Genomic DNA, 17,259 nt, shown 5'->3' on the forward strand with positions numbered 1-17,259 from the left:
TTCAGGCAAAGCAGGACAGGCTTGTTAAGGTGTCCTGTTTTCAGCTTATGAACCACTCTTGACAGGTCATGGCTTGCAATAGGGACAAACCACTGCAATAGGGATTATTTGGCCTACAGTGGGTTGTCTTGTCACACAAACCTGGACAGCATGGCCTATTGTGAACCAAGCGCTACTGCACACTACCTGCTTGGCAAGTGTAGGGACCCCCCCCCCACACACACACACACACCTTGCCATCTTTGCCGAGCAGCTGTTGGGTGAGGAGGAAATATGTCCGTAGATTCTACGGGGTGCTAACAAGCAAATGAGTTGCATCTGATCTTCTGAGCAGCTAAAAAAGAAAGATCTGGGTCGCCCTGAATTCAGTGGGACATCCAGGGCTGTGCTGGTGGGGTGCAATTTTTGGTGATGTGGGTGCACAACTCCTCTGATAAATGATCCTTCCATAAACTGGATATATTCTGAGCTCTGTTCTTAGCAAAACAAGGTGGGGGGACTTCATGTGAGTAAAGCTTTCCATTGGGACAACTGTGTATGGGAATGGAAACCCGCACTTACCATATTTTAGCTGTATTTGAAAGTGATGAGTATGTAAGCATTCCAGCTACTGGAGCAATGCAAAGCACTTGAAACCTAGACTGGACAATCCCCTGTGGCTGATTCCACCCTCTTACGAAGATGTGCCTCATACCTTTGACGGTTCTGGGAACTGGGGCAGAGACAAACTATAACTAATGGCCTGTATATATATTTGGCATAGCTGTTTATTCATTTTGGGCCACTGGGAAAATCTGCTTCCAGTCTGTGCCTCAGTTTATCATCCTACGAATTTGGCTTAAACACATCCGCTGCACAGGGATGGATAGGATGGAAGAACTCAGGTGGTGTCTACAGAACATTTTAACATTCTTTGGGTAGCAGCTGCCAAACCTCACTCCTTAGCCTATTTGTTACATGAATTGCCTGGCAGGGACCATTATCTGGGCATCTACAAATGATTAATTACCCTGTAAAGTACAAAGTACCAGGTTGGCTGAGGCGATCCTTCTTCAGCAAAAGGAACAGCTAGTGAATATTCAGCTCTGAAATTTGCACACTTTTCATTTCAGTGTGGTTTCTGCTCCCATTTTCTTTACTGAATGTTTCAGGATTGTTTTTGTAGCTACATTCCCTTTTGAGAATGTTTAACCTGAACGAGTTGGTCTCCTGCGTTGCAAAACAACCCTTTGTGTTCATCGTGATGTATTTTGGGCTTTGTAAACTGCTTAGAGGTAAATATTTAGTTATGGCAAGTGTATATAAATTTATTCACTACGGCAGGGGTCCTCAAACTTTTTCTAAAAGGGGCCAGTGGACAGGTGCCAGCGGTGGGCGCAGGCCACCAAGGTGGTGCTGGCGAGGGGGCACGGGCTGGTGAGGGGGTGGGGTGCACACACATGCGAGGCGAGGCGGGGACCGGGGCCACGTGGGGCGAGGCACTGGCTTGCTCGAGAGGAGATCGAGTCCAAAATGACCTCCTCGTGAGCAAGCCGCTGCCGGACACGCGCACCGTGAGGCGCCGGCTTGCTCATGAGGAGATCATTTTCTCCGATCAAGTCCAAAACGACCTCCCTAGCTTGCCGCTGGGCGTGCACAGCAAGGCGCCAGCTTGCTCACAAGGAGATTGTTTTCTTCGAGCTAGTCCAAAACAACCTCCTTGTGAGCAAGCCGCACGCCGGGCAAGTGCAAAACCTGTGGGGCGGGCGGTTAAATGGGCATGGCTGGCCAGATCCAGCCCACAGGCCTTATTCTGAGGACCCATGCGCTACACTAAGTAGTTACTGTATTTTTAGTTTGTGTTTTAAACATTTTAACTGGTGACTTTTTCTATTTTTTGTAATACATTTTAATTTTGGCATTCTAAATTGCTTAAGGGTACTTTTAGATATGTTCAGCACCATACAAATTGATTAAATAGATAAAGTGATGGGTAACACAAAATGTAGACATTTTCTAGATAGCCACAGGTTTTCTTGAATTCCCAGTTTTGAGGTCAAAGTATTGCTCCAAAATCAGAGTTGGAGATCCACATTTAGATCTGGTTGGGAGGTGGTTAAAGCCTCATTGGTGAGGGTGTTCAAGGATAGGCTAGACATGCACATGGTAGGCATGTCATGAGCAGAGCCGGCTGGAGCCAGCGGTCAGACTAGATAGCCTGGGAGACCCCTTCTGACTTGCTCAGTTTCTATGTTTGTTTCTTTGTCTCACATGTGTGTGTGTGCGCGCGCGCACACACACACACACACACAGACACACAGAAGAGTGAGAGAGCTGGAATGGAAGGAACTGTGCTGGATGCTTCTGATTGTCTTTGGAGAAGGGGTTTTAGTGGGTTTTATAGGGATGGGAAGGAGAGGAAACCAGGGTCACCAAGATTCAACCTCTTGGTGGTACCTCAGCCTCTTTTGTTCCAACTCTGCCATACTGCAGTTTGAGATCCCATGTTCCTGTTAAGCAGTGCAGTTGTACATAGTCAGTCAGGCTTCAAGGTCTCCATCATGGCTTCTAATTACTGGGGAGGATGGGGAGCTTTCCCTGGTGCTGAAACTGAATGAAAAAAGCACACAGTGTGGATAGTTACTATACCAGCAACAAGAGTTGCTGATGCAACACTGCCCATATTTGATCTGCTTATTTCATGATTCATTTTCATTGTCAGCTGTTGAAAGGACTGGTTGAAGACCAGTCGATGATTCTGGTTCCTCCGCTTCTCTTCAGGTGTTCACACGCTATGGGAAGTGCTACACATTCAACTCAGGGCAGCCTGACAAGCCTCCGCTCATCACTATGAAGGGGGGAACTGGAAACGGCTTGGAGATCATGCTGGACATCCAGCAGGATGAGTATCTTCCTGTCTGGGGAGAGACGGGTAAGTGCTACGCCTGGCTTCCCTGTCTCCATGTTGATACTTCGCAGGGCCGTCCTTATCAGGTTGCTTCAGGCACCAAATGCTGGGACGTGGCCACACCGTGTCAGAGGAGAGGGCTGTGGACCACCTTGTCTTCCCTGCACCACCTAAGCTAAAGTCTGGCCTTTAGGTGAGGTGGAAGATACTGCACTGTTGGCAAAGAAAGATTAAACAGCCTGTCTTTCTTGCTCCAGGCTCCAGCTGACCCCTCCACATCCTGCCTTATTCTTTTTTAAGTCCTTTCCATCTCATTCCTGAATCCACAAGGCCTCTCCCTGCTTCATTACTTTTCTAGACCTGCACCCACATTACTTTGTTACGAGCGGCACTTCATTACTTTTCTTCCTTGCACCCACATCACACCTTTCCCCATCCCATTCTCTTAGTCATGTTCCCCCATTTGAGGCCTGTGCTGCTTACCATGGCAACCAGCTTATCACTGCCAAGGCAGGAGCTGTCTCTTATCTACAAATAGCATGTTGCTCTCTCATCCCCACAATGCTTGTTGTGGAGATGCATTGTCAGGACTATGGTAGAGATGAAGCATGAATCCCAATTCAAAGTTTACCCTGTGGAAATGGAGTTCCTTGGTTCCTAATTTCTAAAGAGAGATGCATCAGGGGCTCCTCCCTTTCTGGAAATCTCCCCTCTTGACCTGGAAAACCTCTTCCAAGCCTAAAATGTCTTGGTTCTGATCACAGACAGCATGTTCAGGTGAAACTATTCAATTAGTATTGCCTGATTTGCTCCTAGACTGGGCATGGTGCGGGTTCCGACTTAAGTCCTCAGAAGCTCTGGTTCTAATCAGATCAACCATAGCCCTAAAGCACTAAGGCAAAGAGGACGCTAACTGAAGCAGGGGGACTGTGTTCTCCCTAAGTGAGAGAATGAAACAGGGCAAAATCTTCTCCTCTTGACACCATGCCCATCTTTTCATGCATCTGCTCTCTTTTGGGTCTCCTTGCGGATTGCAGGTCGCATGATCAGGGAAGATGCCTGCTTTCTGGTGCTGAGCTAGAGCTGTGCCTCTTTGGTCACCTGTACTCCCTTTCTACTCTTCTTCTTTCTGTGCCACAGATGAGACTTCATTTGAAGCTGGGATTAAAGTGCAGATCCACAGCCAGGACGAGCCACCTTTCATTGACCAGCTGGGATTTGGGGTGGCACCCGGTTTCCAGACATTTGTGTCTTGCCAGGAGCAGCGGGTAAGATAAGGAGGCACCCTTCCCATTAAGCCAGCCTCTGAGACCTGTGCTAGTGTGTATTCCCACTGTTGAGGCATAGCAGGTACCATGGGTTAAATTCTTATTTCTCCCCTGACTGCAGGGAGAGCAGTCGGTTAAAATGAAATGTTTGAGCCAGCATGTCTTTGGATCTGGGTGAAGGGAGTGGGGTCAAATGGTTGGTTCCAGTGGGCTAACAACAGCAGTGACTCCTAAGTTTACACTTGTCTGCATGGCCACATACACAGCATCTTGACAGGTTTCAGAAACACAATAGCCCATGCTCTGTTGTTGAGTATAAATGAACTCATCAAATGAGTTGTTGCTGAAACATGGATCATTGCTGAACCATGGATTATTGTGTTGTCTGAACCCAGCTATGCTAACAAACCATGAACAATCCATTAAGAGAACCCATGGTTTATTAGTTTGTAAACTGTAGGGTGTTCTCCATGGTTTGTTCTCTCAGCTAGGTTCGGACTATACAATCACCCACATTTCAGCAACAACCCTACAGTTCAATTGACAGCCCATACTCAATCCACAAGTGCGGTATCATGTTTGAACCCAGTCAGAGTTACTTATCTATCACTGTATCTTTATTTTTGTCCTATTTTACTATGTGTGCTGCTCTGAAAGTGAGCATATAAGTATTCTAAACACTGATATAAAAATAAAGAAATAGGACATCTTGTTAGCATCAAGGCTGAGGGAAAGGGAAGGCTCTGAAAGGATGGGTGTTACCCAGTCTTTCACCTCCTGAGAGCCAGTGTAGCATAGTGGTTATAGTGTCGGACTTGGACCTGGGAGATTGATTCTAGTCCCCACTTAGCGACATCTGGGTGACTTTGAGCCAGTCATGTACTTTCATTCTAACCTACCTCACAGAGTTATTGTCTCAAACAGAACAGGTAAAAGGATTATGAACATTCCAGAAGGAAAATCTAGGCTAGAAGGTAAAAAGTAGCTACTCTAGAAAGCAAGAATTCTTTGTTCCAGTTAGGATGCCTTTAAACCAGTTCCAATTGTGCATGTGTATGCTTGTTTAAGAAACACATGGCTAGCCCATCTGGTACTGTATCACTTCAGATTGCATATTGCATGACTGAATCTCCCAGCCTCAAAAAATCCATAAACACAGAAATTTAGCACATCAAGTAGAAGACAAGGCTAGAACACTTCTTCGAGACATTTTTCTTTTTATATACAAGATGAGCAGGAAGCTGCAGAAGCTTGAGAGTAGGACTAAAGAGATCAAGGACCAAATTTCTAATCAGCCATGGAGCTCACTGAGTACCCTCAGTCCAGCTCCCTCTCAATCTAACCTACCTCACAGGTGATCGTGAAGGGGAAGGGGGCAAGAACCACATAAGCCACCCTGAGCTCTTTGGAATAAGAGCAGGATAAATGTGTCATCAATAAATAACGTTAAAACTAAATACTCCTATATCACTGTCAGCCATAATGGTTCGTGCTATAGCACTCCACCCACAGGGAGCTTGTGATCATGGGACAGAGTGCACAATGTTCCTCTTTGTCCTAAGTTTGAGTTGGCTCCAGCACACCCTCTTGTGGGAGCAAGAATTTTCACGTGTGGAGGCATCCCGTGGGCTTCGAACCTCCACTTCTCTGTGCATGGCTCTAATGTTCAGCCTCCACCAGTTTCCCGCCTGTTGATGTTGCAGCCTTGGGGCCAGGGCAGCAGGCCCAGGCTGTGTAGCCCAAGGAGCAAGGCCTGTGGAGGAGGAAGGGGCAGATCGGCCTTGTCCCTGTTGGCAGCATGAACCAAACAGAACAATCGTCTCCACTTAGGGCTGCTGCTGCTGAGAGGTACTGCTGCTCTCACCCCCCTCCTTTGGTCCATTCTTGTGCAGCTCATTTATCTTCCTCCACCCTGGGGTGCCTGCAAATCTGTGACTATGGAGTCCGAGTTCTACGATACCTACAGCATCACAGCTTGCCGCATAGACTGCGAGACGCGCTACTTGGTCGAGAACTGCAACTGCCGCATGGTGCATATGCCTGGTAAGAAGGGGCCCGCCTGGTATCGCAAGTGGTGGGCTGGCACGCCACATCTGCTGGCAATCAACTCCCCCCACCCCCGCCAGCACTCTAGGCAACGGGCTGGCTTGCCCTGTTAACCCCTGAAAGATCCCAGACCTGGAACTGAGAGGCAGCATGGTGTAATGGTTGGACCTAGTGTTGGTCTAGGACTGGGGAGACCCACGTTCAAATCCTAAGTCCCCATATGGCTCTGAAGTCCACTGGGTGACTTGGGGCCAGCTGCTGACTCTCAGCTTAACCTACCTCACAGGGTTGTTGTGAAGTTAAAATGGAGAGGAGGACAATCATATATGCTGGCTTGGACTCCTTGAAGGAAAAGGTGGGATAGAAATGTACAAATATACAAGAAAATAGGGTGAAAACTCTTCATTAGAGTGGGACTACAGCATGGACCCCAGGCTGAACCAGGATTAGAGGAGGCCAGGAATCCAAAGGGCATCCTGGAGGCCATACCCCACACAGGGAACCTACAGGTTCAGGAGACCTAATGTGTCCCATTAGGGAGATATCCACTCATGCTGGACCCCCACAATCAATCACAACTGGGTCCTCAAGGACAGTGACTGCGAAAGTCCCAAAGAAAACTTGGTCCCATTGATACCAGTCTCACTTGGCAGCACAGGAGGGGAACGGAGATGCAAAGCACGATCAGAGTCGCATGCAGTTTGCACTCCAGGAACAGTGGAGCCAGGCTGTGCACTAAGACCAGCGCTCTGGCCTGGCGATCTTCTGGACAGCTCCTCACCAGCTCTGCACTAGGCCTGTGGATTGCTGACTGCTGGACAGCTCCCCTGCCGGGCGGTTGGAGGGGACTTGCCAGGAGTGCTCACAAGCCTGCAGTAGAGGCTGGAATGCCAAGCAAGTCTAGCATTTCTGTCTAAGTTGCAAGGAGGAATACTTCCCGGAGGGGTTCATAGTTTGGTGCTGGAGCACACAGTTTGCCAGTCCATTTTCTGAATTTTCCAGTTTACAAAAGCTCTCAGGTGGTCAGGCCAGGAATGCAAAGAGCTCAAACCGGTCAGTCCTAGAGGAGATCAACCCTGACTGCTCTTCAGAAGCCCAGATACTGAAGATGAAACTCAAATACTTTGGCCACCTAATGAGAAGGAAGGACTCCGTGGAGAAGGGCCTAATGCTGGGAACAATAGATGGAGGACAGGAAGGCCTGGAGGAATGTTGTCCATGGGGTCGCAATGGGTTGGGCATGACTTTGTGACTAAACAAACAAAGTCTAGGAAATTTGTGGTCAGGAGAAAGGCATCAATAGCCATAGCCAGTGTAAACCAAATGTATATGTTAAATAGCATTATATACACCACTACATATTTGACCATAGCAGGGTTTTCAGTTTTTAGGTGCAGAATATAACTGAAAGATTTTTTTTCTTTGATTATTTTTAGCATTACATTTTGTCAAATACACAGCTCTCGATCTCTTTCCATTTTAAATCAAGCTATACCAAGTTTTCTGCCATTTCAATACTCAGGCTGGAAACAGTCCTTTGAAGAGGGAGTAGAAGAATATCCCCTGTTCCCCAGGAAGTTGCTGACATTCGTTTCAAAATCAGATCAGCTTAGTTTGTCATCACAATGCTAAATTAATGCTTAATCCAGTGTGGCGTCATGATGACAATACTGAGCACAAATGAAACCATCTGAGCATGACGATGATGCTTCCTGTTCCTGTCTCATGAACAATCGCAACCACTTGGGAATCCCACTGTGAACCAAATTAAATCTTGATGCTCCTTCATCAGTCACTTCATGCAAGTGTTACTGAGGCCGCGTACGTTCAGGTCAGAATGAGGACAAAGCTTCCTGGGCAGGCGGATGTCTCCAGACGTTCCTGTTTCAAAACAAGGACCAAATAAGGAAAAAGTTGTGCAAAGGGCAGGTTCAGTACTGCTGAAAAAGTTTGTTACAGGTGTCCCCAGTTAGGCTCATCCCAAGACTATTTGGTAGTGGACAGTATAGAAAAGTTTTTAATGGATAGATAGATAAATAAATAAATAATTCCCATAATTGTAGAAATTCCCTCTCGGATCCCTTGTCTCCCTCAACCCCCACCCCACCCCACCCCACCCCTGAGTCAGTAATCAGTCTTTCCAGTTAAGCAGGAAACCTTTTCAAACTATCTACTTAGCAAAATTAAACAATGTATTATTTATTCTGGTCAGCTGCATCTCGTGGTGAGGAAAAGGCAAACAGAAAAATGGTTACAGGTATAGGGAAAGGAGAGTGGGTTTTTCAGAGGTAGATGGGACCTACCAGTTGGTATCCAGGCTACTGGAGAATAGGAAATCAGGATTCTGGATGGCCGAAATGGGACAGAGGCAGCTGCAAAGATTTGGATCCAGCTTTGCTTATTTAATGACTGCGTTGATCTTGCTTTAACTGGGCCTTTCATTACAAAGTTTCTGTGAACCAGACACAAGGGTTATGCAGTGACAATATTTTCACTAGCTGCACTTGTTCAATTTCCTACATGGTCTGTGTGGACTGTAAAGAAACATGATGCCCGACTCACACCATGGGCAAAACCGAGGGACAATTTCTAGAATCAACAGAATCAGGTTGTAAATCTTTTCCTAGACTGGACTGCTTTAGTGGGGAATCCAGAATTTCAAAAGCTCTTTCAGCCTCAGGGCTGAATTCCAGCTGTGGTTGGGGCCAAAGGGAAAAGAGGCGGGGCCAAAGGAAAAGGGGTGAAAAATACGTAAAATACCTGTATGTTGTCATTCACTGACATAACTGTTTTACTCTTTTAGAATTGGTGGGGAGGGAGCAGGTGATTGCTGGCAAGCCACTTGATGCTTGGAAGATGTAGAAGTGGCCAAGGGAAGGAGCATGGCCCTCTGGGTCCAGTTTTGGCCCCCGTGCCCAAGGTTTTGCACACATACTGGGGAGTGGGAGACTTGGCCAGATCTTGCATGTCCTGCCTTCCCTGGGATCCCCTTCCCTGCTTGTGAGTGCAGAAGGTCGGAATAGATGCCCTGTGACATGATTACTTTTTGTTTCCCTGCAGGTGACGCTCCCTACTGCACCCCTGAGCAATACAAGGAGTGTGCGGACCCAGCCCTTGGTGAGCACCGACAAGCTGCTTTGCTGGCTTAGCTCACAGGTCCAGCTAGCTCGGCACTCTGTCCCCCCGGTTGAACAATCTGAAATGCACCCACACGGGAAGGGAAGCTGCCATCCCACATGGTTTGCCTGGTAATCGGAGCTACAGTATATTGCTCTAGGCAAAACAATACTGGATCGGCCCTGTGCCCTATACTGGGACAAGACATCACTCTTCAGATAGCTAAGGCTCAGCCATAGAGAAGAGGGCAAAAGGTTGTTCTTTGCTGCCCAGAAAGCAGAACCAGGGCTGGGATAGGGTTAGCATTGCTCTCAGTTGACTGCTTGGGGCAGACTTTTTAATGGGGTGGTTTGGTGCTAGAGCGAATCACCTTACAGTGGGATGTCACTGGAGGTCTTCAAGTCAAGGCTGAGCATCCATTTGTTGGGGGTGCCTCTCTAGTTCCGGATTTCCTGCATCAAGCTGGACTAGGTGGGCTACGATGAGCCCCTCCAACTCTAATTTCCTTAGGCTAAATTATTTCCCTCTCCAGTGGTGGCTACCCGGACGTCTTTCAAAGTTCACAAGCAAGCCATAATATTCATGGACCTCTCCTGTTGTTTGCCACTAGCGGCACCCAGTAACTAATTGCATCTGTAGCAGCTTTATAACATGGATATTCTGTTTGACTATCACGGCTAACAGCTATTGGCAGACCTGCCCTGTGCCCATTCCAAGGGACATCTGATCTGGCCAGTCACAGCTCCCTTAGTCACATCCCATTTGTGCAACCGAACATGCTACACATGGGGTGGCCTTTGGAAATGGCTCAGAAACTACATTTGGCCCAGAATGCTATGGCCAGACTGTCAACTGGCATCAGTTTCAGGGAGCGCGCAACCCCCTTGCTGCAACAGCTTCATGGGCTACCAGACTGTTTCTGGGCAGAAGCTCCACTGTGACTGGTAATGCCTTATATGGCTGGGGGCCAGGCTACGCACAAGGCCACCTTGTCCCATACAAGTCTGCCCAGGTCGTAGGATCTTTTGAGAGCACTGCCTCTGGAGGTGCATTTCGTGGCCTCTCAAGAGCGACCACTCCTAGGCTTGGGAGCTCCAGTCATGAGGCGTACATTCACTGCCTCTCCACTGTCCTTCCACCACAGGCAAAGGGCTTTTTATTCAAGAAGGCCTTTGGCATGTAAGCAGGTATGTTGGGTCGATTTTTTTTACCCTGTTGCTGTCTTTTGAACTGTCCTTTAATGCATTTGTTTTATTATTTTAATCAAGTTGCATTTGTGATGGTAATCTATGCTGAATGCCATTCTTCTTGGCAGCAAGGCACAATATAAATCAAATCAGTCAATCAATCATCTTCCATGAATTTGCCTTTTTTTTTTCTTTTTCCTTTTTCTTTCTTTCTTTTTTTTTTTTTGGTAATCTAAAAGCTAGGGACCATCACTGCCCCCTGGTGGTAGTGGGGATTTCATCTATGAAAATGTGCAGTGTCTCCCAAATGACTGGCCCTTGGATGCTCTGATCCTATCCATACTTGGTCCAAGGTGTGTCTCCTCTACTGCGGTGCAGCGTACTTTCAAATTCCCATGCTCAGGTTTACAGCACTGGGGAAGGGGTACAATGGTCACAGAACAACTAAATATTTTTGTGAGAAAAGCCTCTATCCCTTGATATTCTTGATATCCCAAAGCTCACCCTCAAAATAGTGCTGAATATAGCTTAGTTTAGCTGAATATAAGCAGTTCCTGAGTTATGAACAAGTTCCGTTCTTGAGAAAACAGAAATTCAACTTTAAATTCAATTTGTGTTGAATTTGACTGATCATGTTTGGTTGGCCCTCCATTTTTGGTCAGCCAAAGGCAAGAAGGGGGTCCATCCCTGCTATAAATGCCACTGACTCTAAGCAGATGTGGGCACCAATCAGTACCTGGATAGAAGACCCCGAGGGCCTCACATAAGAAGCCTCTTGGTATTCTGAAGGACAGGTAACATACAGGTGCAGTCAGAACACTGCCTTGTACACCTCTTCCCCCAAACGAAAGCTTCCCTTTTTGATCTGATTTTGTTTTGAGCTGACCCCCGGTGACTTCTGCCTTTTTTCCTCCTCCGTCCCACAGACTTCTTGGTGGAGAGGGACAATGCTTACTGCGTGTGTGAAATGCCTTGCAATGTCACCCGCTATGGCAAGGAGCTCTCCATGGTTAAGATCCCCAGCAAGGCATCCGCCAAGTACCTGGCCAAGAAATACAACAGGAGTGAGCAGTACATTGGGTGAGTGCATCTGCCCAACTTGACCCCCCCTCAAGCCACTCGCTACTTCCCTTGCCCAGCCCAAGAGGGCAACTTCAAAATCAAGAAGGTTAGGACTGAGCCACAGGCTATTATCAGAGGTAAGCCAACAGCCAGGAGCAGGAACCTCGGACAATGCCTGAGAGTGAGAGCAGAGAAACACCAAAGCAGGGAAGGTCATTGTCAAGTTCCCCTCCCAGTTAGGAAGCCCGTATAACCCTTTCTTCCTAGGAGGACTGCCTAGCCAGGCTGGGTGAGCAGGGCACCTCCAGAGCATCCCTCTTCATTGCCCAGGCCAGGGAGAGCTCCTCACGGCAGCTCACACAGAGTGGGGGGCCCATCTCCAGCCTCTGGTGTATCAGCCTTGACATCTGTGAAGAAAGTGTCACACATCACTGGACAAATGGCAGCATCCCCCTTTTCTGTGATCTCTCTCACCATTTCCTTTCATGATCAACACACAGTTTTCCATGCCTTGGACTGGTATTAGTTAAATCTTCAACTCTTGGTCCCAGGCAGGTAAGCCTATGCCAGTGTTGGGCTCATTCACAAGGTAAATTGCATGCAGGTTTCCCAGTCAATGCCAGGCGGAGTTTTGTTTCAGTGCCGTTCTTGACCCTGTCCCCTCCTTTCCTCTGGCACAGGGAAAACATCCTGGTACTGGACATTTTCTTTGAGGCGCTGAACTATGAGACCATTGAGCAGAAGAAAGCATATGAAGTCGCTGGACTTCTGGGTGAGATAACCTTTTTTTGGCCACAAGCTGGTGGGAATCCTGCATGCTTTCTGAAGGGTGACTCTCGGCTGAGCTCAGTGCCCCACGACAGTCCCCAGAGCAATTCCTGATGAAGACTGTGTGCTTTGTGCAGCTCTAGAATGGTGCCTGGCAAGTGAAAAAATTATTGAGTACAGGATCCAGCATCCCGATAATCCTGGCTTTCATTTCCAAGACCCCCCCCCACAAGTGCATATCTAGCTGCAAAGAGGTATTAGCAATGCCTAGTAAAATCAGAAGCTGGGGGAGAGGAGGAGGAGGAAGATGGTTAAGTAGGATTTCCAGGAGGAAGGATTCTATGGCCTCTATAGCTGTCACTCTTCATAGTATCCAAAACAAAATAAATTACACTAAATGCAAATTATTTCTCATTGTTTTAAAGCGGGGCTAGACAAGTTGTGGATGTTTTGGCCTACAGCTCCTATTATGTAGACTATGCTAGCAAAGGCTGATGGGCCTTGTAGGCCCAGATAGCTGGAGCGCCATAAAGTGCCTACCCCCTTTTTAATTAATATAGCAGGGCATAAAAACAGTTGCTGAGCATAGGTCATGGCTGGCAACCTCCAGGCCAAGCTAGAAAGCACAGGCATGCGACAGAGCAGAGGGCAGGTGTTTGGTTTTTTGGTTGTTCATCTCATCTTTTATTTCCACAGATTCTCCCTTCTAGCTATAAATGGGCTTGCCAACTTGTGATTTAAAAAATATCTGGTCAGTGGGAAGGGCAGGGATAGGGCGTGAGGGCCTGGGCCTGGCACATGTCTTGTGCAGCCTTTTCCAATCTTGGGTCCCAGATGCTGGCATACAGCTCCCGCCATTCCCAATCAGCCCTTGAAATGATCAGGGATGATTGGAGTTGTAGACCCTCTGGCAATCCAAGAGCAGGTCTAGCTAGTAGATCAGGCTGTGGGCTTGACAGAGGATGTTGAAAAGTTCCCTAAACACCACTCTTCTTCAGTGATAGCAAACTCGGGCCAAAATACTCAGAAGGCATGTCTTGGGAACCCCTTCTTCTGATCCCAAATGGCTTCCCAAATCACCATCTTCCCCCTCTCAATGTCTAGTGATGGGCCATGCAAGTCAGAAGAGTTGAATGTTGGGGCTCTGGAAGGGATAGTGATGGGGAAATGTGCCGAATCTCCGTGCCAGTTGATTGCTCTCCTTCCCTCTTGTTTGCAGGTGACATTGGGGGACAGATGGGGCTGTTCATTGGGGCCAGTATATTAACTGTGCTTGAGCTATTTGACTATGCTTACGAGGTGAGTTTCCATCCCTGGAACATAAGAGGAGAAGGGGAACTGAGCCGCATAGTATATGGCAGGGGTGTGGGATTGCTTGCCTGCAGGCTACATCTGGCCACACCCCCTCCCCCCAAAAAATTCCCTTTAACGGTTTCCCAGCTTTTGGGCAGCCCCCCTCCCCCATTCTGAAAGGTTGACATGCCTCCGCTAAGCCGGTCTTTCTGGTGGAAACAGCTTCAAGCAAAAATGTTTCCCCTGCGCTGTTTGCCTTGGCACCCCTGGAGCACGTCCTCTGAGGGCTTCTCCAACGCGGACTTGGCACTTGAGCTGCAAAAGGTCTCTGCCGTGGCATGAGGCCTCAGGGAGGAAGTTGTGGAGGCACATGATGCCGCTCCACACAGAAACTGGATTGGTTCGTCCCTGCATGGGCACTCCCAGGCAACCAGATGGAAATGGAAAGTACAGGGAGGTTTTTGAAGGAAAGGAGGGGCAGACATCAACTATGCCACTATGGAATAATAAAGTGCTCTTCCTCACAACTCCCTGGGATGCGCATCTTTCTTTGTGGCTGATGTGCAAAAACAGCCTTGCAGGGCTCCCAGTGACAGCCTCTCCCTTCTCCCTTGGCCTTTTCACTTTTAATACTGCTTTTTAAGTGATTTATAGATCTCGCGACACTTTTAGAGTTTCAAGATGTGTGAAAATCTATGGCTGCTGGGAGTTTTACAGTGGTTCTTTTATCCCACCCTGCTGTGGTTTTAGGGTTGTATTTACAATTTAGGGTTTATGTATCGATTCTCTTTTAGTATAAGCCACCCCAAGAACTGTTTTTAGAAGGGGCCATATAAAAGTCATTGAATATGTTTTTTAAAAGGTGAACTAAATATTCTGACAGTGCCATGATGCTGTTGGGCCATATCGTTGCCTCTTTTAGCATGTTGCAGAGATGCTTTTACAGTAGTCGCACCCTCCCCGGACCGCTCCACTCGTCTGAGGCACTGGCTGGCGCCCTGGGCTCTTGGCTACCCCCTTCTTCGTTCTGCTGCAGTCCAACTCCGTCCCTAGTGGAATGGCCACTCAGAGGCCTCCCAGCAATTTGGTTGGCTACAACACTGCCCAGCCCAGCCCATGTTACCCCCCAAGCAAAAGGAAGTAGGCACTGCACCTGGGTGGTTTGCTACCTTGCTCTTGGGCATCCACGTCCTGCACCTGTTCTGGCAGCTCCACTCAACAATGGGACTGTAGCAAAACAGTAGGGCCATCTCATAGCATGGTTTGTTTCCCAAGGGTTTGCTTCAGAAAACCAAATTCCCTCTTGCCTCCTAGGTTATTAAGTTCCGCCTCTGTCGTGCCAAGTGCCAGAAGAAACACAAAAGTAACAACAGCGACAAGGGTGTAGCCCTGAGCCTGGATGACGTGAAGCGCCATGTGAGTGCCTTGCCTTAGGTTCCATTAGTCCCGTATGCCACCAACCTCTGTTAAAGCCAGGGTAGGGACGTTGTGGCCCTCGGGAAGTGTGGGCCTTCAGTTCCTGTCCTACCTCAACTCTGGCTATAGTGACTGGGGCTGATGGGAGTTTCAAGCACAGACATCTGGAGGGTTAAGTTGCCCACCACTGTCTTAAATCACAGAAGCCTGGCCAGGAAAAGAAAGGAAAAGCTGGATGCCCTACTGCAAGTTTGACAGCTTCTGTAGTTTGGAGGGAGTCGCAGTGACCACCATAGAGAAGGTCCCATTCTCTTAATGAGTATAGGTACACAGAGGTTGGATTCCCCCTTTCTGTGAGCTTTTGGACACACCGCCCATAACTGGCTGTGGGTCTAAAGTGGCGATGGATCTTTGATCTACGTCTTTCCTTCAAAGACGAAATGCCCTCCCAGGTTGCCACTGCCCTATCTCCACGGCTGCCTCCAGGATCCAACAATGTGGGCCCACAGGTGAGTGAAGGTACTAACGAAGGAAGGGCGCCATCATCCCTGGTTTGCGTTGGGCCACTTAAGAAGGTGGAGGCAGCAGTCATCTCCACAGTACCATCTCTCCTCTTCCTGGGCCACCTTGGGTGAAGCAGGGACCAGGTCCCACAGAGGCCTTTGTGGCTGATGGTGTGAGAGGCACCGGGGTGCTGGGACAGGAAGTGGGGTGCCCATTCAAGTCTGGATGTGTGCCAGTTCAGGTCGCAGTTAGAGTGACCACGGATGGCCTCCCGCCTTTGCACTCCAGCATCTTGCAATTGCTCGGCACAACCTTCTGTTTATCATGCCACTGCCTGTGCTGACTCTTCCCTACTTCTCCTCTGCTCTCCAGAATCCGTGTGAGAACATCCGAGGCCACCCAGCGAGCATGACATACACAGCCAACATCCTACCTCACCACCCGGCCCGGGGAACCTTCGAGGACTTTACCTGCTAACTGACGACTGGATGTACAACTAACACTACCAAAGGGAAGGGCCCATGCTGAGCAGCCCTGGCCCAGCCCAGCCCGCGAACCTGCCAACCTACTTATCAGGGCCGCTATCTCAGACTCACAGGGGAGGCAGCTGACTCCAGCCCCTCCTCATTCACCCAAGGCAGTGATACGCACACGGAGCAAGCTGAACAGAGGCAGGGTCTGTCCTGCCAGGACCACTCTGGCTTCTGCTCTCGTCTCAACGATGCTCTTGGACTTTAACTCAATGGAAAGGCTGCCAGGAGAACCTTCTGCAGTGTCAAGTGGAGGGGAGGGCATGGCCTTCTCCAGTCCACACACCAGAAATCTGGATTGTCTGATTGTCCCTCCTTCTGTCTCCATCCTGCTCCATGCCCACAGCAAGCCTTGCACAGGGGGGCAGCCATCTTGTGCAGAGGTGGCCTCCCTTTTAATCTCGATGCCAAGAAGAACCTGCAGGAGCTCCGGCCAGGCTGCCCCCCATGGTGTTCTCCCCATAGAGGCTGCCAAGCCTGTCCAGAGGAGGTGCTGCATCAGTTCCCTTCCGCACCGCCACCCTTACCCCTCTTGCTGTGCATTATGGGAGGCCACCTTCACGCCTTTCCCAGTAGCAAGACTGTGACTGAACTGTGAGGGCCACTTCAATAGGACATATTCTCATCTGTTTGTCTCATCCAGCTAGCCGTTTCTCACTTGGTCCAGCACTTGGACTCTGCTCTGGGCCCAGGCCCGGGCCTGGGCACCCCTCCCCTCCCGTCCCGTCCCCTCCCCTCCCCTCCCGCATGAAAGAGGCAGGTGAGTGACGGGGGATCAACTGCTCCAACGTTCAAAACATCCCAGCTCTGAGGTGCCCAAGCCCCCTCTGTGCATGTTCTGAGGGGTTATATGAAACTCTCAAATATTATGGTTCAGGGGGAAGCTGGCCATTCCTCAGAGTTCTCAGTGGGATTTTTTTAAAAACCCAGATTGTTTTCAGACCTTCTGAGTTCCATCGTTGTTGAAAGGAGAAGGAAGCAATCTGCCCTGCATTTGATCCTGGCTTTCCTCTTCTGCAGGCAGAAATAACACACCATCCTTCCTTTGGCTGTACAGAAATGCAGGGGTGACCCACAGCAGGTCCGGCCTACTGGCCTGAGCACCTGAGGCATGGAAGACGAAAGGGAGCCTCTAGGCCATCCTGCTGTGACGCTGCGCAGAACAAGTTTCCCCTTAATGT

General features: G+C 48.8%; 1 protein-coding gene across 1 annotated transcript in view; it reads left to right on the forward strand.

Moving 5' to 3' along the window:
* The window catches only part of ASIC1 (acid sensing ion channel subunit 1), a 170,911-nt gene extending 154,886 nt beyond the window's left edge, over nt 1–16,025 (forward strand). Inside the window, exons 3-11 of the mRNA XM_044421494.1 lie at nt 2,761–2,911; nt 4,028–4,155; nt 6,048–6,198; nt 9,262–9,318; nt 11,432–11,585; nt 12,248–12,339; nt 13,555–13,634; nt 14,943–15,044; nt 15,921–16,025. Coding sequence (XP_044277429.1) covers nt 2,761–2,911; nt 4,028–4,155; nt 6,048–6,198; nt 9,262–9,318; nt 11,432–11,585; nt 12,248–12,339; nt 13,555–13,634; nt 14,943–15,044; nt 15,921–16,025 — 1,020 coding nt within the window. The remainder of the gene's footprint in view (nt 1–2,760; nt 2,912–4,027; nt 4,156–6,047; nt 6,199–9,261; nt 9,319–11,431; nt 11,586–12,247; nt 12,340–13,554; nt 13,635–14,942; nt 15,045–15,920) is intronic.
* The last annotated feature ends 1,234 nt before the right edge of the window (nt 16,026–17,259 follow it).

This window comes from Varanus komodoensis, unplaced genomic scaffold (genome assembly GCF_004798865.1).
Source record: "Varanus komodoensis strain SLA01 unplaced genomic scaffold, ASM479886v1 scaffold12, whole genome shotgun sequence".
Lineage (NCBI taxonomy): Eukaryota > Metazoa > Chordata > Lepidosauria > Squamata > Varanidae > Varanus > Varanus komodoensis.